Source organism: Saccharomycodes ludwigii, chromosome I (assembly GCF_020623625.1).
Source record: "Saccharomycodes ludwigii strain NBRC 1722 chromosome I, whole genome shotgun sequence".
In the NCBI taxonomy this organism is placed as follows: domain Eukaryota; kingdom Fungi; phylum Ascomycota; class Saccharomycetes; order Saccharomycodales; family Saccharomycodaceae; genus Saccharomycodes; species Saccharomycodes ludwigii.
In genome coordinates, this window is record NC_060200.1 from 95,984 (window position 1) to 117,502 (window position 21,519).

At 30.1% G+C, this 21,519-nt stretch overlaps 8 protein-coding genes across 8 annotated transcripts; 2 read left to right on the forward strand and 6 right to left on the reverse strand.

Annotated features, from left to right (window-relative positions):
* Positions 1-318: 318 nt before the first annotated feature.
* Positions 319-1,878, reverse strand: JIP5 (Jip5p; the record flags this gene model as incomplete). The annotated part of the gene is made up of 1 exon (XM_046078842.1): positions 319-1,878. The coding sequence occupies one exon, from the start codon at positions 1,876-1,878 to the stop codon at positions 319-321; it is 1,560 nt and encodes a 519-aa protein (XP_045936386.1).
* Positions 1,879-2,236: 358 nt separating this feature from the next.
* On the reverse strand, positions 2,237-2,689 carry NUT2 (mediator complex subunit NUT2; the record flags this gene model as incomplete). Its single annotated transcript, XM_046078841.1, has 1 exon — positions 2,237-2,689. One exon carries the CDS (start codon positions 2,687-2,689, stop codon positions 2,237-2,239), a length of 453 nt encoding a protein of 150 aa, XP_045936387.1.
* A 547-nt stretch (positions 2,690-3,236) lies between these two features.
* MET16 (phosphoadenylyl-sulfate reductase (thioredoxin)) lies at positions 3,237-4,115 on the forward strand (the record flags this gene model as incomplete). Its single annotated transcript, XM_046078840.1, has 1 exon — positions 3,237-4,115. One exon carries the CDS (start codon positions 3,237-3,239, stop codon positions 4,113-4,115), a length of 879 nt encoding a protein of 292 aa, XP_045936388.1.
* A 406-nt stretch (positions 4,116-4,521) lies between these two features.
* MRP2 (mitochondrial 37S ribosomal protein uS14m) lies at positions 4,522-4,869 on the forward strand (the record flags this gene model as incomplete). The annotated part of the gene is made up of 1 exon (XM_046078839.1): positions 4,522-4,869. One exon carries the CDS (start codon positions 4,522-4,524, stop codon positions 4,867-4,869), a length of 348 nt encoding a protein of 115 aa, XP_045936389.1.
* Positions 4,870-5,122: 253 nt separating this feature from the next.
* Positions 5,123-5,788, reverse strand: SCDLUD_000039 (Rho family small GTPase; the record flags this gene model as incomplete). Its single annotated transcript, XM_046078838.1, has 1 exon — positions 5,123-5,788. One exon carries the CDS (start codon positions 5,786-5,788, stop codon positions 5,123-5,125), a length of 666 nt encoding a protein of 221 aa, XP_045936390.1.
* A 1,056-nt stretch (positions 5,789-6,844) lies between these two features.
* Positions 6,845-7,495, reverse strand: SCDLUD_000040 (Rho family protein; the record flags this gene model as incomplete). The annotated part of the gene is made up of 1 exon (XM_046078837.1): positions 6,845-7,495. One exon carries the CDS (start codon positions 7,493-7,495, stop codon positions 6,845-6,847), a length of 651 nt encoding a protein of 216 aa, XP_045936391.1.
* Positions 7,496-8,691: 1,196 nt separating this feature from the next.
* Positions 8,692-12,966, reverse strand: SCDLUD_000041 (uncharacterized protein; the record flags this gene model as incomplete). Its single annotated transcript, XM_046076725.1, has 1 exon — positions 8,692-12,966. One exon carries the CDS (start codon positions 12,964-12,966, stop codon positions 8,692-8,694), a length of 4,275 nt encoding a protein of 1,424 aa, XP_045936392.1.
* A 393-nt stretch (positions 12,967-13,359) lies between these two features.
* Positions 13,360-21,090, reverse strand: FMP27 (Fmp27p; the record flags this gene model as incomplete). The annotated part of the gene is made up of 1 exon (XM_046078836.1): positions 13,360-21,090. One exon carries the CDS (start codon positions 21,088-21,090, stop codon positions 13,360-13,362), a length of 7,731 nt encoding a protein of 2,576 aa, XP_045936393.1.
* Between the last annotated feature and the right edge of the window lie 429 nt (positions 21,091-21,519).

Below are 21,519 nucleotides of genomic sequence, written 5' to 3' on the forward strand. Positions count from 1 at the left end.
TTATGTGAGTTTGTTACCCGAAGTCCGAATGTTGTTTCGTTCCGCCGGGAACTCTGTATTTAGGTTACTCATTCATTATGACAAGGATTTACGTTGTAGTTTGTCTTTAAGGTATATTCGATCACATATATGGATATGATTGTATATCTTATTCTTCTTACTTGGTCTTAACATATATTTAATTAGTTTATCATATTGTTAATATTTATTATATTATGATACTAGCAAAATGGTCTTACAGCGTGTTTGCATTTTATACCATAGACGTATGCCCCAAGACAACCTTCCCCAAAAGAGATAAAAAAAAAAAAATAAAAATCACAAACCATCAAATTTTGTAATACCATGATCAGGTTTGGATCTGCTTTGCATATCTTTTTTCTTTGGCTTTTTAGTCAAACTGTTTTGGTGTTTATTGTCCATATGCCTTCTTTTGTTTGAAATATGTTCTTTATTTTCCTCTTCGGAATCACTTTTACTCAACTCCGCCAATAGTTCCTCTTTAGACAAGAGACGTGCATTTTTATTTTGTCCAGCATCACTTTTATTTTCATTAAAATTAGAATCAGAATCAGAATCAGAATTAGAATCAGAATCAGAATCAGAATCAGGATCACTTACATCGTCAAAATTGCTAGCATTACTGCTATGGTTCAACTCACCATTATTATCAGTATCAGTATCACTAATATCCTCATTAACAACAGCATTATCATTATCCCATAGCTTTATACTATCCATACCGCCGCTCAATAACCTATAATCGTAATCTAAATCTAAAAAGCAAACCTCATCAAAATCACTGTGCTTCCTAATTTCTTCAATTTTACTTGTCTTAATGTTAACTTTATAAACATTCCCATCAGAACAACCGCACCAAACACAATTATCATCTTGCAAAGTAGGAACAACACTATCAATACTTTGATTTTTACAGATTTTGATTCTGGAAAGTTGATCTTGAAGCTGGTTCTTATTCGGTTTCCATATGGTTAAAATGCCTTCTCCCATACCACAGACCAACACTTCGCCATTCTCAGGATTAACAAAGGTACCACACAAAATTTCATCCTCTTGATCATCACTGACAGTGATTTTAGATTCACCATCTTTATCTTTTGATTTTCTTGAGTCCCAATAAGCTAACGTTGTTTGACCTAACGAAATATACTTATACACTGATCTTTTGGCAAACGGTATTAAATCATTAATTGCATCTCCATTGTGAATGTTGTGTATAGTATTCTGTAAGGATAAATCTTTACTGCTTAAAACATAAACATTTCCTGATTCATCACCCAGAATTAATAATGGTTGTTTTGCTGATTTGACCAACTTTGTAATTTTGAGCACTGTTGATTCATCTTTGCTATGGTCGTCCGATAATAGAGTCAACAAATTAATTTTTTTAACAACTTTGCCATCCATTGTGTTGGCCTTTTTTAAAATATTATCTGAACCAATTGTATAAACATAGTCTCCATTTTCATCAACACACATAGATCTAACGCTTCCTTTATGCCTTCTTGTTTTCCACATTAAAGTTAAAAAAGAAGTAGCGTTGGAACTATCATTTCCCCTAGGATCCACGGTGAATACTTTGCATAGCACATTGTTAGTATTAACACTTGTAGCGCCAGTAGCGGTCTCACCAGCAGATTCCGTGTACTTTTCCCCTTTTCTTTTAACACTTTGCATAAATGAAGTTAATTGTTTCGGATCATATTTATGACAAGTAACATAACCAGTAGCTAAACTTGATATGATAATTGGTTTTGAAGGATGTAATTTAACATCAAACAATGGATCTGAATATTTTAGTTCTAGAATAGGTAATACCTCAGAGTAATTTGTTGTTTTATTTTTTTTCCGACCCATTTTTCTGACCAAATTTTTCTTTTTTATGTATTTGATTTGTAAGATAACAACAAGAGCAGGATGGTTGTTATTTATGATTGTATTTGACAGTAGGGATTATTATTATTATTATTATTATTATTATTACTACTAGATAATTTTATATTCATAATGGTTCTATGAAACACTTAGAAAATAATAATCCATGAATTCGGCATTCAGTAAATTTCCAAAAAAATGAATTAAAAAAGAAAAAAAAAAAAAAGAAAAGAAAAGCATTTTCGGTCTTCTATAAAAGTAAAAGCACTTTTACTTTCTCGGACATAATCGACGATAACAAAAAACCGAGTATTGTCATCATTATTATTATTAGTAAATATTATAATTTTAAATTATTCTCATTTGTAGGATTGGTTGTTTTCTTTGTTATAAGATCCACCTGTTTCTCTAAGTCCGGAAATTCTTCTATAATCTTAGTAGCTAAAGAGTCTCTTAATTGACGCATTGCTAGCATTTTACCCCTTTGGTATTGGTTGGATCTTTTGATAGCTTCTACAAATTCTCTAGTATAAACATCTGGATTTCGACCGTCTTCTATGTATTGTAAAACATCTAATGGAACATTAACATTATTTAAGTTTTTGTCAGTATTAGCAAGTTGATCCAATTTTACAATACGCTCAAAATTCCTTTTTAAATTGGTTACCATTCCTTGCTTTGCTTCATCAGTACCTGGAAAATCATATACGGAAACACCAAGTTCTATGAAACCCTCTATGATTTCACTTAATAAGTCCTGTGTTGTATCTAAACTGTTCTGTAGGGGATCCATGTTGTTGGTTTAAGTGGTATACAACTTTATGTTTTGAAGCTAAGGACAAAAACAGTTGAGAGAACCCGAAGAAAAATACGTGAATGTTATTTTTGTTTTATCTTTTTTGTTATATAGATATTTTTTTTTTTCATGATATTTAGAATCACGTGCAATTTATTATTATTTTTTTTTTTTTTTTTTTTTTTTTCAATAAATTGTGGTGGTGAGTTTTGATCTAAGTATCAATTGCTATTAGTTATTACTAATGACAACTAATCTATATACACATCTTTACTTGTTTGAAATAATAAGCTAAAAAAAAAGAAATAGTTAAAGCTGTGGTCTAATATTATTGAAGAAATTTCTTAATATTTAATATATAATGCATCTCTTTCTTTTTTTCTTCCTATTTTACTTAATTTTTTTTTTCTTCTTTTTTTTTTTTCTTTTCTTTTCAATTCTATTCTTTCAGTTTTCAAGCTTACTTTGATCCTCAATTTATCACCATTTAACTAATAAAAAAAAAAAAATAAAATAAAATAAAAAAAAAAATTAGTAATACGAAATGACACTTATTAAAACTGCTACCATTAGTGCTGATAACAAAGCTAATAAAACCTATGAATTGAATAATAATACAATTATTACACAGAAACAATTGGATTACTGGAATAGCCAACTGTCAGCCTTTACCCCGCAAGATATTTTAAAATGGGCAATTATAACGTTCCCACACTTATATCAAACAACTGCATTTGGTTTAACTGGTTTGGCTACCATTGATATGCTGAGCAAGTTAAAAATCTCTAGTTCTGTTCCTTTAATATTTATTGATACATTACATCATTTCCCACAAACTTTAGATTTATTAAAAAAAATTGATCAAAGCTATTACAATAAGGATGATGATGATAAAATATATGTTTTCAAACCTAAAGATTGCTCCACTGAGGCTGAATTTGAGTCAAAATATGGATCATTCTTGTGGGAAAAAGATGAAGATAAATATGATTTTTTGGTTAAAGTAGAACCTGCTGCTAGAGCCTACAAAGAACTAAAAGTGACTGCCGTTTTAACTGGGAGAAGGAAATCACAAGGTGGCGCCAGAGCAAATTTGAAATTTGTTGAAATCGATGAACTGAATCAAATAATTAAAATCAACCCCCTAGCCAATTGGGATTTCAAAAAAGTGAAGAGTTATATAGATGAAAATGAAGTACCATATAATGAATTGTTGGATTTAGGCTACAAATCTGTAGGTGATTATCATTCTACTCAACCAGTGGGTGAAAATGAAGATGAAAGAAGTGGTAGATGGAAGGGTAAAGTGAAAACCGAGTGTGGTATTCATGAAACGAGCAGGTTTGCTAAATTTCTGCAAGAAAAAAATGAGAACAATGACAAGAAAAGAAAGCTTGAAGAAGAAAGTGGTGATGGGAAATAAATCGTATGTACTGTAATAAAGATGTAGTGATTGTAATATTTAATCTTTAGAAAACAATAATTCTTTTTTTTTTTTTTTTTAGTAGTATAAAATTATTCTATATTGTTAATTTCGGTTGATTTAAATCTACTATTCCGGGTAATCATTTTTTAGTAACAAAAATAAAAAAAAAAAAATAAAAAAAATATTTTTTTAACACCTTTTTCCATATCATCAACTTTTACCTTCACCTTTACCTTTTTTTTTTTTTTTCTTTTCGCCAAACTTTCCCCCTCCTAATTCATTTTCAGCTGTTATTCACCAGTTTTATTAGAAAGTTTTAAAGCTGTTGCTTTTTTTTTGTATTTAAATCAAAAAGAGTATAAATAGCTGAAAAGAAAATTACAACAAGAACAATAGTAACAAAATGGGTAATTTTAGGTTTCCAGTTAAGGTTAAATTACCACCACTATATGTTAATGCCAGAGTATTGAGAGATAATTTTAAAAGACAACAATTTAAAGATACTGAAATTACACAACAGGCTTTAAAATACATTACTAGAAATACTACTCTACCACCAAGGGTTAGATTAGAAGCTCAATTACAGTTAAGCGTTATGCCTAATTACACCAGATTTACACAGATTAAAAACAGATGTGTTTTAACTGGTCATTCAAGAAGTGTTTTAAATGACTTTAGATTGTGTAGAACTCAATTTAGAGAATTAGCTAGGCAAGGTGAGTTACCAGGCGTTAAGAAGGGTGTCTGGTAAAATAATGAATATCCATATGCTTTATCACTACAATCATATTCTACGTGGTAGCAAAATAGCAATACACTTTTTTTTTTTTTTTATTTTTTTTTTTTATTTTGTTAGTCGATTAACAACGACATTACCAGCTTGTATATATATATATATTTTTTTTTTTTGCGCTATTAATTCATCGGTCCTAAATATGTTAGTAATAGTTTTAATTCTTTTTTTGTTTTTTTTAAAATAAAAAAAAATATAAAGAAGATCCAAATTACAAAATAATACACTTTCTCTTTTTCTTATTCTTAATTTTCTTTTTCCCACCATTATTACCTGCCCTTTTGCTATTCTTGGCTCTTAACGAAGCCCTAGTAGCAGCTTCAAAAACTTCTTTTACACCAAAACCAGTTTTGGCGGAACATTCAATATATTCAGCGGCGCCGATTTGATCAGCGACATCCTGACCTTGCTGTTGAGAAACAGGCTCCTGGCCGTTAGCTCTTAGATTTTCAATGACTTGAGCGTCAGTTCTTAAATCGACTTTACAACCAACCAAAATAATAGGAACACCTTGGCAGAAATGTAAAACTTCAGAGATCCATTTTTCCATGACATTTTCTAAGGAATCCGGTAAATCTATTGAAAAACAAATTAATACAACATTAGAATCGGGGTATGATAATGGTCTTAATCTATCATAATCTTCTTGGCCAGCAGTATCCCACAAGGCTAATTCTACTCTTCTGCCATCGATTTCCACATCGGCTACATAATTATCAAAAACTGTTGGAACGTAAACTTGGGGGAATTTACCCTTTGCGAATACAATCAACAAACATGTTTTACCACATGCACCGTCACCTACTATCACTAATTTTCTTCTAATGCCAGCTTGACTATTCGTGGCAGCGCCATTATTATTAGATATTTGAGACATGCCTGATTATTTTTTTCTATTCTTCACTACTCTTTTTTTTTTTTTTTTTTTTTTTTCTTTTTTTTTTTTTTGTAATTTAATTACTTTTTCTTCTTTTAATACTTATCATAACACATTTTTGTTTATTGCGAAAACAAGTACGAAAATGAAAAAAACAAAAAATCACTAAATAAAAGTGGTACAAGAGATATTAGATGTAAGAATCTTTTGAAATTATATAAATTAACATGATTTCTAAAATATTTTTAAATTTAAAAAAAATAAAAATAAAAGCTAAATTTAGCAAAATAATAAAATAAAAAAGGAACAAACGTTTTTGATACAATTGCTTGGTTAGAAATGCGTGCAGAAATGCTAAAATATGGATATAAGTACAAAAATGTCAGACAGCAATAAGGCTGATGTACGGCCCCACCAAAACACAAAAAAGATAAAAAAAAAAAAAGGAAAAGGAAATGCTTTTGGCGAGTACTCTCAAAGGTAGGATTGACCAGCTGTATTACTTCTGTCTTGTATTTCCTACCAAATATACTTTTTATTATTTTATGAGTGGGGTATATTAAACTGTATTAACATTAGTATAATAATTGATTGTAATGATTTGATTGTAAAGGGAAAAAAAAAGGGAGGCTAAGCCACTCATTTCTAATTTCCCAAAGAAAAAAAAAAAAAAAAAATTACTTCATACTCACATCCGTATAAAGTGATATATTTACAGTATAAACTTTATTTAACGGATTTGGCGGACTGGCGGAATAAATATATGATCATTTCTGGACATATATTTGACAAATAATAATAATAAACATGATGATTATAGATATATAAATAATATAAAACAAAACAAAACAAAACAAAACAAAACAAAAAACAAAAAACAAAAAACAAAAAATGGAGAAAATTAAAGGTAAAAACAGTACAATTATATATGTATACTTAACTCTTATTATTAACTAATAACAGTAACTACAACTAATAGTAACAATAGATAATTAAATTTGTTTATTTCTTTTTCACTATTTTTATTTTTGAGTTCTCCTTTAAATATATCATCTATCATAAAATAGTGCACTTCTTCTTCTTCTTCTTCTTATCACCGTTACCTAGAGATAGACCGTTTTTCTTGCTCTTGCCATTGCCTGTATTAGTTTTACCGGCCAAAGCAGCTCTAGTAGCAGTTTCAAACACCTCTTTAACACCAAACCCAGTCTTAGCAGAACACTCTACATATCCTTGAGCACCAATTTTATCAGCAACTTCTTGAGCTTCAGCTGTAGTTACTGGCTGTAATCCATTGGCTCTCAAGCTCTCTAAAGTTTGAGCATCGTCTCTTAAATCGACTTTGCAACCAACCAAAATGATAGGAACACCTCTGCAGAAATGTAAAACTTCAGAGATCCATTTTTCCATGACATTTTCTAAGGAATCCGGTAAATCTATCGAAAAACAAATTAAAACTACATCACTATCAGGGTATGACAATGGTCTTAATCTATCATAATCTTCTTGGCCAGCAGTATCCCACAAGGCTAATTCTACTCTTCTGCCATCAATTTCCACATCAGCTACATAATTTTCAAAAACCGTTGGGACATAAACTTCTGGAAATTTCCCCTTGGAAAAAACGATTAATAAACATGTTTTACCACATGCACCGTCACCTACAATAACCAACTTCTTTCTAATGCTATTAGCGTTATATGACATTTTTTTTTGGTATGTTTATTATTATTATTATTATTATTGTTATTTTTATGATTTTTATTCTTACTCAGATACGTGAATATTTGAATATTTAAAATGCTATACGATAATATTATATGCTTTTTTTTTTTTAAAATCTTTTTAGTAATGTGTAAAATAAAACAAAAAAACCAAACTAACTAACAATAAAAATTGAACTCTTGTAATATGTATGTTTTTTCTGACCAAATGAAAAAAAAAAAAAGGAAAATAAAAAGAAAAGGAAAAGGTTGATAAAGATTTGTAATAAATACCCTATATATAAATCTACTCTTTTACTTTATTTTGTTTAGATCTAAGATGAAACTTTTGTATATCGTTAGTAAGAAAAGATCTAACTGGATCTAAAGTAAAAAAAAAAAAAGTATAAATGAGTAGGAAAAAGGAAGAGAAGAAAAACCCAAAAAGTATTAATAAAATAACAACAACAAAGAAAAAAAGAGTGAAAGAATAGAAATTGGTGAGTTGCTCATATAACTAAGATAAATATATATATAACATTAGTCAACAAACAAGAAAAATAGTTTCTAAAGAGAGAAAGAAGAAATAGGAAAATAAATTAATACGTTGTTTTAGATTATTTTTTTTCGTTTTCGTTTTCGTTTTCGTTTTTCTTCCCACGACAAAAAAAAAAAGAAAAGATTTATTTCCTTAATAGGAAAACACCACACAAGGAAAAGTGGCGATCTAAGAAGATTAGCGAGAGTTTGAACATTATCAAGTTTTATTTTTATTTTTAACACCTTTTTCTTCTTACTGGTTTCCCCACAAGTCACAATGCTTGTTCGTGATTACTTATCACAGTTGCTTGTGATATTATTATTTTTGCCAAATAGTCCAATTTACAATATTTATCTTGTATAACAATAATAATATTTATAACTATACCATATCAATAATCATAAAAAAAAATAGGTGGCAACTTGAAACCTTTCCCTTTCTTCTCCTATTTATCGTTTTGTTTTTCCGATATCTTTTCTTTTGTGCACCTTTTAAAGGGGAAAATAAAATAAAATAAAATTAAATTAAATTAAAAACAAAGCAACGAAAATAAAAAATAAAAAATAAAAAAAAAAAAAAAAAAAAAACTTACACACCTGTACATTACCAATAAACCTTTACCTTCATTAATCATTTCATACGAAATAAATATCACCATTCTAAAAACTTGTTATAAAGATTGTCCCATCTTTTCTCAATCCAAAAACTATAATCAATCTATCGTAATTTTCAATTTTATATTCAATAATAGCTGATTTCATATCATCTCCACAATTTCCTTTTTCATCATCTAGAATACTACAGTCCGTGTCCAAATGCTCAAATTCGTCATTGATTAAGTTGTACCTGCTGCACATTAACGAGTTTGTAACATTATCAATGTAAAAATATAAATTATATTCATATTTCAGCTTTTGTTCTTTTCTGATTATACTATCTGATATATCAGACGGAACTCTTTGTATAATTCTCAAACTTTTCCATAAATGATAAGAATGCTGCCTTTCCTTAGAAATATCCCCATTTTCAACATTAAAATTAATGGCGGTTTGAATTTCTATTCTAATATTTCCCCCCATTTTTTTACTAACTACATCCTCTCTTTTATCTACTTCTAATATCCCAATATCATAATTCCCACTACGGAAAAAACATCTCGACTTACTAGTTAAACCAATGTCATCATCACAAGGTAATGCCTCTATATATCTGAGACCGTCGTTTAAGCCCTTGATATGCTGTTCTATAAAATATGTGTTTCTAGGCTTTTTGGCATTGATTGTAAAAAAACTTTTCCTATCCAATGGTATCCGATAATATTGAACGGTATTTTCATTGCTACAAATCCAAAATTCCAAAAAATTACAAGTGGGGAAAGAATTCGGTGGTATGCTGATGTCTTGTAGTTTAAATGGTATTTCATTTATTTCACATATTTTTTTTAATCTACCATCTTTCCTTTTTCTCCCCCCATACTTTAAGCTGAAAATGTAAATTTTGTTTTCCACATCATCATAGCTTAAAAAAAATTCTTTGCTCATCTTTTTTATGGTATAGTTGTATTCTTTAGTTGTTATTGCTGTATTGCCAAACATATAATCAATGGCCTCTTCGTTGTCTTTCTTTAAGGGGAACTTCATAAATATTTTAGGAAAATTTTTAAACTTTAAAATCTCATTACTCGTACTAGTACTATTGCTACTACCGCTAACAGATATCTTATTGGTTCTTAAATTTAATAAATATAAATTTATGTCATCTTCACGCCCAACTCCTTTACTTTTTTGAAAATAAACCAACCTATTAAAAGTTTCTGAAAAAATCATAGGTGTACTGCGATTAGACTTTGATGCATCTTGGTCAGCCATGCCATTATTCATAATCAAATGCTTCAATAATATTCTTTCATATTTAATTGTTTTATATTTCTTAAAAGAACATTTACAACCCTCATTAAAATCATTGTATAAATCTAAATTGAAAGCACCAAACCCATTGTTAAATAAAATCATCAAATTTTCCCCTTTTTCATCAATCTCACATTTTAAAATATACCTTTTCATACCATTAGTGTTTAATTCTAAAGGTTTGATATTTATTTCATAAAATTCAAAGCTATCCTTATCATACAAATACAATTTCTCATAGTTATAAAAAATTTTCAAATTAAAATCCATCCTACCGAAATATTTCGTGAATTGAGTACAATTTTCCAAAATTTCATAGTTAAAAGGGAAAGATGAACCATTTTCGAAATTAGCAAATTTGTCCTCCTCACGTGCTTTCCTACCTAAATCTTCATATCCTGAAAATATATCCCCACATTTAATCTTTTTAATAATGGTTCGTCCATTCCTTGTATCAACAGCCAAAGCATAAATGTAATCATACTTATTGTTTATATCTTCAAACATAAAATTAACATAATACTGTTCAGATTTGCCTTCAATATCATTGTTGAAAACAAATGATACATCTTGGAAAGGGAAAATAATACTACCATTAGGATTACATTTGCTTGTGGATTTCAATCCACCAAAAATATCAAATACAATCACTTTCTCATAACAGGTTGCAAATAACCATAGTTTCCCCTCTTGGTTATTTGATTTTGTAACTTCATTATCATTCTTGTAAAACTTTATTTTAAAAATCCCATCTATTTTTTTTGCAGCAATATCACAAACCAGAGACAATTGATGGGAAGCTGAATCATTGGTAACTAATTCGGTTTTCCAATTTTTGGTACTTAAATATAGACTACCATCCAGCGTTATACAACTAATATACAAATATTTATCATTTTCAAAAACTTCATAATCGCATATTTCTTTGCATAAATTACTATCTTTCAACTTCTCGTCATTTAAAACAGTAGTATCGCTCATAATTGGAATGTCTATTTTAAAGGCAGCACTTTCATCATCTAAACTACTGAATGAATACAAGTATAATTCTCCGATAGAATTTAAAAGTAACAAACACGAATCGTCATATATTAAACTGCATTTTTTAAGTGCTCCAATTTTATTATTTGAACCGAAAAAGCCCTCATATTCATAAAAATTTCCAGAGTCATATATATAAACTTTACTGCCAACAAAAGAGTCTGTGAAAATAATTAAATTCAACGTTTTGGAAGTAAGAAACAATGTTTTTTGAATAATTTCAATCACAGCATCGTTCTTTAATTCAAACCAAAAAAAATTATTGAAATTTTTAAATAAATACTCTTTAGCATCATTATCACCATTAATCGACCACATATTTTTACAGTTCACTATCTCCCTTTTATAATATATTCTTGTCAACCCATTTCTTTCGTTTATTGAATACAATTCAGGACCGTATTTAGTGGGCACCGTGAAAATTTGCTTAGACAGTGGGAACCCACTGTAAATCGGCGACAAACTCTTTAAATACTTTCTATCGACATTTTGAAAACCTTTAACTCCTGGGAATCCCCTCTCTGTTAGAAATTGCAAATTATTTAAATCAATAGGGAATTTACTGATTAACCCATAATCTGTGTTAATTAAAAAGTTGTGTTTTGACGCACCCATATTAGCATTATCATCATCATCTTCGTCATATATCAGAATATCACATGCGCCTTTGATTTTGGTTAAAATAGCATATTTGGTTAAATTCTTTTCATCATTAAAAAAAACTAATAAAATAATCCCCTTTACAGTAGCAGCAATAAACATGTCTCTCAAATCAATAAGTTCATCCAAATAAATTTCCCGCAACTTTTGAAATAAAGACTTGTTGCCACTCCTGATAAATTTCAAATTCAGATCAAATGGCATATTCAATTTGATTATATTACTTGTAGATGCTGATATTAGCTCTTCTAAACAATATAGGGATAAATTACCTTGCTTATTAATCGAAATAATTTGATTTTCATTAAAAGTAATATTTTGCCCCATCGGAGTCAAATACTCAGAAATCTCAGAAAGGTGATATACCGGTGAATCATATAAATTCCATTCCATAACAATCGATTTAAAACTTGAAATATTGGCACCCGCATCAAACTTTGTGCAAATAAATAAAAAATAAAAATTCTTAGAAGCATCCATAACATGCACCTTTCCAAAAAAATTAACATTTAAAATTTGGTGATTATTCATGACTATATTTTTCAATAAAGAAATTGTTTGACCATCCCTGCTTTGTAAATCTACATTAAATACCCTTATGTATTTGCCATTTTCTTGATAAATAGCCAACATCTTATTATTTGGATGTAATCGAATTTTCCAAGTAGTCCTAGCAGTTTGATTATGTCCAAAGCTCAAATTGACAATTAATTTTGAATCAACTTTGCCCTCAGAATTGACGCTATACAAATATAATTCTCCATTATCTAACGTTACAAGTAATTTATCACCCTCATGATCTTTATCGCTAAAAGTGTCCAACTTAATACAACTAGTGATTTTTGCTGGTAAATTGAATGATATATCTGCAAAAAAAATGGAAAAATCGTTAACAATAACATACACTTCAGCTAAATCAAGTAATTCGTCTTTGGTAAGCTCATCTAAATAGTCCATAATTTGATCAAATTCAGAATCTTCCGTAGAGTATTGCTCTACATCAGCCCTGTCCTTTAAAAAGTCCGGTAACTCTTCATTTAATTCTTGAGTGTTGAGTATTGAAACTTTAGGGGAAAAGCTCTTGTAAACTTCAAAATTTGTCATTCCTTTGTATTTTTTTTTCCTAATGTAAAATTTGAAATTTTTAAACATATATTTTGGGATTTGTGCCCTGAAATCGATTTGACTTATTTCATCAACTTTTGTTGTTTCATTTTTGGTTAAATGGTCCAAACTCAAGATTGTTTTTGACTTTATCTTGGCATCAAAAAATAAATCTTTTGTTTCTTCTATACCTTCAGAAAGACAATTACTTTGACGATCCATTATTAGCTGTAAAATTTTGTGAATCAATTTTGGAGCAAATATGTTAAAGGGGTATTCTTCAGTGACTATAAATTTACTTAAAACTTAAAAAAGAGTTAGCATAGAACATTTGTATGGGTTAGTTTTATTTTTGTTTTTATTTTTATTTTTTTTTTTCTTTTTTTTTTTTCCCTTCTTCTTCTACGTTTAACTTTTATAAAAGCTTTGAAATTTGACAAACAGCTGAAAACGAACCAACGTTTAACTTTGCAAGAACATTTAGTTAAAATAATACAGTAATGTTACATTTTTGATCCTCCTCAAGTAAAAAAAAAAAAAAAAAAAAAAAAACATACACGATATATATATATATATATATATTAAAAAAAAAAAAGAAAACCAAACATACGATTTCTATTCGATTTTAAATACTTTTTCAGTCGGAATATCTTGATGAGTAAAATTCTTCCCGTTAAGTGGACCTGAATTTTTAAGACCCACGGTGTTACTGCTGTTTTCAGTCACATTAGAATTGGTTAAAGAAAGAGTACCCTCTTTACTGCCGAACCCCACATTAGATCCAATTTTCCCAATTTTATGCATATAATTTTCTTCATTAACATTTTTGTTGGATTTCCGTTTATTTCTAGCACTTGAATTAGTACTTCTGCCACTTGAATTATTAGAAGCCACTTTTTCAATATCACTTCCGTTAGAGGTGGAAGATTTGGCTAGTGGATTAAGTCTTCCAATAGAGGAAATCATCTTCCTATCTGTACTAGACTCTTTCTGGATCGGGTAATCTTTATCTTGTAAGTTATTTTTAACATTATGGCCTTGATTTTTGAGTTTTGGGTCATTTTTTTTATTCTCTGTAGCATCCTTTGGATTATCCTTTTTAAGTCTATCCCCAGTTGTTTTACGAGACATAGAAAGTTTTTTCATATCATTATCAACATTATATTCATCTAAATAGTTTTCCAAATAATAATGTTCCAATTTATCATTCTTACCATTGAATTTCGATGTGAATTTTCTTGTTACATTCATTTTATTTTTTAAAAACTTCACACTATTTTTAAGTACGGCTTTGATTAAAATATTCTTTAGTGCTTGCAGTAAATCCCCAATCGTTATGATCTTTCTAAAAATTTCTAAGGACGGGAAAGTAAATAAAAAACCTGTTACGTTGATTAACCTTTCATAATTTTTCCCTCTATAAGTTATATTAATCTTAAATGAATCAGTGTTTAAGTCCTCAACCACAAGGGTCCTTGAACTTCTATCTTCCATTTTTTCTAATTCAAAAGTTATTGTACGGTCGGAAAAAAGTTTGATTGCAGGAGCATTTGAATTGGAAGTGCCATCGTTATCGTGTGAATCTTGATCTTCATTATCACTATCATTATCATCATCATTATTACTAATTGCATTGACAAGATCAGCAGGCAATACCCAATTGATCAATTTTTTCAAAGTATCACTGTCCAATTTAATATCAAAGTCTTGAAATTGAGATACACAACTTTTTAGCACTTTGATACCGCCAATTGGTCTTGCCATCTCCCATGATAGATAAACCATCGGTTCTTTAGGATTAAATGTCTCCATATAAGGACACAATAAATCCTTGAACAGCGCTGTCTTTTCCATATTAACCATACTCATAAATCCCACTTTCACATTGTTACTGTTGTAACCATCTGAGCTCGCCATTCTCTCGAAGTTTGCCTTCAAAATTGTAAAATCTAAAAATTTCTGATTTTTCTCACTTGACATATGCAAAACAATTTCAGAACTTGTCAATTTTAAAAGTACACTGTCACTATGTGAATTATCAACCAGTGTTTTGTCCGTTTTAGAAAGAATTTTTAGCAACAAAAACATTTTAAATATCAAGTAATACTTATAGCTTCTAACGTCGTTTAAACACTTCTTTTCTCTATCGTCCAGTAAGCAATTTTTAAAAGTATAAGATGATTCGATTGTTGTCAACATCCGGATTTTTTCCTGAATAGCATATAAAACGTCTGTCATTTCAACAGCGGTTTCGTTGTTTGTTGCTAAAACAATTTTATCAATTTCCTTTTTAATTGCAGCATTTCTCGGTTCAACATATACTAATAGTTCAGAAATGATTCTAAACAAAAAGGTATATTGCTGTGAGTCGCAAGTAATCTCAACTTTAGGTACCGTACATAAGACCTCCTTGCAAATATCATCTTTTGTTTGATACAAGCTGATCTCAGGTCTTTTGTCATATCTGACAATAAAAGACAATTTATCGATTAGTTTCCACTGTTTTAATCCGCTCGAATTCAACAACATCTCCAGACTCAACCAAGGTTGCCAATTCTTATCATCTGGCTTTTCAACATCGCTAAAATATAACTTTTTTTCACATCCCAGAAAATTTTGCTGGGCAAAACTATAAACATTCGCATCAAATAACACGGCTGCATAACGGGACAAAAAAACTTCTTTATTCAAATCGTCATTTAGAACTTTTTTGACAAAATCTAGAACTTTTAGCTTAATACTAGAAATAGAAACCAACATGCAGTCTTCGGGGTCACTCTCGGAGACAAGTTGTACTTGTGAAGCAATGAAATGAACCACGTGCTTATCGTCAACATTTATATCAGGTCTATTAACAATATTCTTTAGATTTTGTTCAAAAAGCAAACCAACATTCTGTTTCCCCTCCCAATCAATGCTATTGTCGATAATTGAACTACTCTCTTCAAACGACTTTATGCTTCCGTTTTCCTTTTCATCGTCTACAACTTTGTTGTATTTTCTTAAAAGTGAAACCATATCAATATATTTCGTGAAATGGATAATCTCAATCAACGAAATATATTGCAATACAATATTTCTAAGTGATTCTGTCCATCTCAATTTCATACCAACTATTGAATAGATATTATGAAAGCTTTCATTAAAACAATCAGTTTCCCTGAATTTCAAAACATTTGCAAAATGCAAAGGCTTGCCCGTATACTCATCGCATTTAATACGGCGATTAACTTCATCTATATCTGTTAGAAAATTTTCTAGGAGAGGGACATACTTGTCAATATATGCAAGGGTTTTTTTTATTTCTATGTTATTCACATCTTCAGTTTTTAAAATGGCATCTTTCATTTCATTCAATTTTCCAAGTCTGCTCATTATCGACATACAAGGCAACATATGCTCATTTTTTAATTTGCAATCGTGTGACACTGCATTTTCATATGGTTCAATAGGGTTATTAGTTTCATAATCAATTTGATACTTGTCTTTATATGGACATTCATTTTTAAAAGTAAAAGTTTTCACCATGGCCAAAGTCATTATATCAACATTAGATATATGTGAGTCCATGTTTTCAAAATAAACTTCGTGATAATCTGTTTTGTCATACCATTCCGCAACGCTGTCATCAATATTGATTTTGCTCTCCTCTGTCTGCTCAATATATGTGCTTGGAGTAAATTGTGCATGAACAACTTTAAGATCAATCTCAATAGTTGAGACAGAACATTTAGAAAACTTCAATTTAGAAATTTTTTTAACGGTGTTTAAACCTCTATTTTCCTCGTGGAAAACCTCTTTTCTTTGATGCAAATCCATAGCTAGCTTACTTACCTTTGCCTTAAACCCAAAAAACTCGGAATCATTTTTGGCCAATTCACCTATAACAGGCTTGAAATGCGCACGACAGATATGGGAAACATACAAAGAAGTAACGTCAGCCGTATACGATAAGGTAGCAATATGAGCACCAAATTTTGGGTTATTTTTTGGAGCACTGAATAGTTTACCGGTCCTTACTGGGAAATTCCCGGAAAAACTTTTCCACCATTTGAAAAAATGCCTAAATACTAGTGGCGTCAATTGTAAAGTGTTGTACGCATTTTCATTTTGAGATTCAAGACCGATAGCCATATGAATAAAATCCGCTCTGAAGCCTCTATAAGAGTCATGCAATTTGTCTTTGACCATTTTCGGATTCCATAATCTGATCATAAAATGTGGTATAAATTTCGATGTTCTCTTAGTGTGTGTTTCATTCAAAAATCTTTCGTAACCCAATCCTATATTAAGTTTGACTCCACCAGTTAAGTTTATAGCCTTTTTTTCAATATATTCCAAACCCAACTTTCTTATATCTGACAGTAAACTTGAAGTATTATTGTTTTTTAAAAAGTAAGTGTAGGAAGTAGCTGCTTCAAAGTTCAGTTGTGTTTGATTACCCAAAAACAAAAAATCATCAGAATCTTTGCACCAGGACAATAAAGGTTTTGCACAGTGGTTAGGAATTGCAAAATAGACATTTTGCGCATTAAATGTTGCAAACTTTTTATATGAAGTTTCCCTATTACAAGTAACAGACACGTTCCTTTCAAATCCAATAACAAATCCGGCACTATCGTCTAATATTTTATAGGGATTTTTATCACCTTTTAAGCATACATTTAAACCACCAGCACCTTTCCATTCCAAGGTTATTCTGGCAAAAAAGGTGTTTCTTAACTTATCCCAAAAACCTAGGGCTCCCGATGGATCTACAGGGGGTTTCGAGAAATTGTCAAAGGCCATCATTACTTGTTGGAACGCCCCGGAATACGATCCACCCCAGGTAGCTAGTGTTTTTTGAGCAGAGCTCATAGTTAAAGTTAAATCTGTGTAGATTTTTGCTGGTCTCAAGGTTCTTACAACTTCCAAGGTATATAACTCTCTTTTTGACTTGTTTTTTAAAGCCAATAATTCCACCACTAGTTTTCTCAATTCGTATAACTCCGTAACCATAGATTCACTAATCACCATATCACCTTTAATCACTGCAGAATATTTCTTTTCTCCTTTGCTATATTGCGAACAATCTAGTTTTGGAAAATGAAGAAACAATAACGGGTAGTCTTTTAAATGGCCTCTGATTTCACTAAATTTGGCATTCAAGTAAAATGGAATTAGAATTGAATATAGTGTGTTTTTAGGAACACCTTGACCAACATTATAAATAAAGTCAGGAAGGTTATCTATCCCAAATGATGGCTGGGAAAGACTTATATTTGTATCCTTCATTATAAGTGTCATTAAAAATGGGAAACAATTGAGTTGGATAAAATCTTTATTGTAAATAGGTGGAATTTTAAGTTCTTTCTCCCCCCACAAAAATTCATAATTTCTATTGAATACTTTTTTTTCCAAGTATTTGAATTTCTGGACTCGACCTAGCCACGATTTTGACATGAATTTCCCCAATCTTTCAAGAGCGCCTATATCGGAGCACGATTCAATAAAGGAATGTTGTATTTTATCTTCTGAATTACTGTATTCTTCTAATTTCTTATACAAATATAATCTTCTTTTTTGCTCTTGCAAACCCAACTGGAATACCATATTCATCTTCGCTTCAAAGGGATCATCATCTAGGGTAAATAAAAATCTTTTTGATTTAATATTAATTTTTGGGATAGGCTTAGCTTTCATTATTTTAGGTTTTATAACCTCTTTTCCTTGACCAAGCTTAAAACAATGCACAACTTGAACAAAACACTTTAATGTAGTGATTAAATTGTCCAACACTTGGTACATTTCAAATCCATGCGGTAAACTGATTCGCATCAGAGTTGAATCCAATATCAACGAAAAATCATCATCTTGTAACTCTTCAAATGTACATTTAGTCTGTTTTTTTAGCTTATCTATATTGAATAATCCCAATCCATCTGAAACAGTCAAAACCCTGGCCCACTTATATCTATGTTGTGGATCCTGAATGGATAATCTCAGGTAAGGTGCCACGACTTTTACATCTTTTAAATTCTGTACGTGCATATACATGTCGAAAATATTTATCAATATTGGAATTTTATTGACGAGAGTAAACTTAATCTTGGTATTTAAAGTTAAAAACTGAATATCAATCAAGTCAGCTAGGAGTTGTTTGTTCACCTTGGAGCTCTCTGAAGCAGGTCGCAATTTCATTAATCTTAGTAGTTCTAACTTTTCCTTGCATATAGGTTCAAGTTTATAGGTGTTTAATTCGCTAAATGTTAATCTTGCTGTGTAGAGGGATGAAGCATACAAAAAAAACCCCTTTATGGAAAAATTCAAATCTAGATCGGAATACCCAATAATAAAAGTAAACTTTTCTACCGTTGGTTGCGTGATTTTGAAAACCAATTTGCGAACCAATGATAAATCTTCTACATCCACATGTTTGGAGCTTTCGGTTTCTGAAGCCAACAATACATCATCAATTTCCACTATAAATTTTGCATCTGAATTGTCACCTTTTGTAACTATTGCAGAATCGCCGCATTTGTGAATTGTTGGCTGTAGCAAAACAGAAACACCATTTAGCTTAAACTTCATACTCTTAGGTGTATCATCTGTAAGTGATAGGTCACAAAATTGTTGTTTGGTTAGAAATATAGATCTACAACTGTTTCTCAATGAAAAAGACTCGCATGTGATCTGAACTTTATCAATAAATCTTGGTAGTATAGTATTGACAACGTTTAAAATATGTTCTTTAGTAGTCTCTATAACACATTTTTTATCTTCAACCTTTAAACCTTTGTTTAGTAGTACGCTAATCTCTTTGTATAATTCCTTAAACATGAGGTTTTCAAATGAAATACAGCCAGTCTCAAACTCATGCAAAAATCTACTAATTACATATAACACTTTTAGTTCGGTCAAGTCAAGACTAACGTTACCCACTACAACGTCACATAAAGTTAGAATATTATTGGGAGAGAAAACACTTTTAATGACACCTTGAAAATGATCATACTTCCAGATATCTATACCCTCAGCTTCTAAGGAGTTTTCAAAACACTTGACCAAATATTCTGACATATCCATGTTTAATTCCATGTTATATTTATTGATTATATCCCTAGCGACCTCACCAGTAATAGTTAATACAAAAGTATCAACACTAGCAACAAAAGCATTGTCGTAATCTGAAAGAACCAGTATAGTATCCTCCACCGTGAATTTCAAATGAATATTTAATAAACAACACTTAAAAAAATCATTTACTGTTAAGTTGATCTTGTTAATATCTTCGTTTTTATACTTACATTTACTAAACTTTTTGTAAATGGATAGATTTCGAAAATAACTTGAAATGTGAGACAATTGCAAAAGATTTAAGGATAATGACGGCGAGCTTAAATGTGCAATAATTTTGAAATATTCATCCCTAAAGCTGTTCAACAAAAAAATATCAGTTTCTCCGATTATTGTTAAGCCAGGCAAATCAACTATTGTTTCAACAGAGTTGTGAAAATGATCGTGCAAGTCAACTAATATCCCATTAAAATTACAAGAGTATTTTAATGGTGCTTTGTTATTTTTCTTGAACCAAGCATTGGTAAAGGCACTGTTATCCAATTTGTGGAAGGTAAAATAAAAACTGGTAATATATATCGAAGCATTTAAACACGTTGGAAATCTTGAAAATTTCCTACGTGTATTCTTATTGTTTTCAGGCACAAAATCTAGTCCTTTGACAGATAATCCATGCACAGATACTTCAATGTGTTTGATTCTATTGAAAAATGGTTTTAGTTGGAAATGCAATAAATTCAACTTATCTTCATAACTATTTTCATTTAAAGTAGTATCATCATCTGAATCGTCAGTAGAGTCGTCTACATTTTTTGTGTTCGTATCGTGATTTGAAAATAGGGGATGGTTATGTGACAATGTGGCAGTTCCATTTCCCATAGTGGCTGAATCACCATTATTATTATTATTACTATGAGTGTTAACCTTATTATTGTAAGCCCCGCTTTTGAGTATAGTTGAAGATAGGTTAATTGTTTTACTTTTAACAAAAATTGAAATGTTATCAATTCCCAATGCTGAATGGAAATCTGCTTTGAGTTGATAGAACCCAGTTTCAGAAATTAATTCTGTATGATCATGTTTCCATATATTCCTATGGTCCAATGATATAGATAATGTGTTTTTAGTTGTACCTTCTGCTTTTACGAATATAGACATGTAAGTTATATGAATATTGTCAATACGTAAGTCAGTTAGAGCAATAGTTAGACCACTTAATTTTGTCCAAATATTTTTATTAAAGAATTTGATCAATTTTTTTGATACAATTTCATGATTTTCCTGAACCATAATACAAGTTGAAGATGCCTTTTGTTCCTTTTTAGAATGAATGTCATTGTTACCCAAGTTGGTATCAAAAGTATTTTTGCCATTGCTGCTTACGCTTTGGGCATCGCCTATGTGTATAATATTTGGGTTGATGCATAGTCCATAAATCTTTATTTTTTTTGGAGTAAACAAAGAATACGATATTGAATTAATTTTAAGTTGGTTTCTCCAGTTAAAATTATGCCATTTACCTGTGAAGATATTCAAATATCCGAAAAAGATGCCAAAGGTTAAATATAGTATAGTTTGGAATATTTGAAAATAGAATAAACATTGTAATATTTTAGAATTCTGTATAAAATGGTATATCTGCGATATTGTGATTAAACCGTGAAACATTTGTGGGAAATAGATCTGGTTAAAATCAAAGTTAAAAGTAGTTTAGTGTCT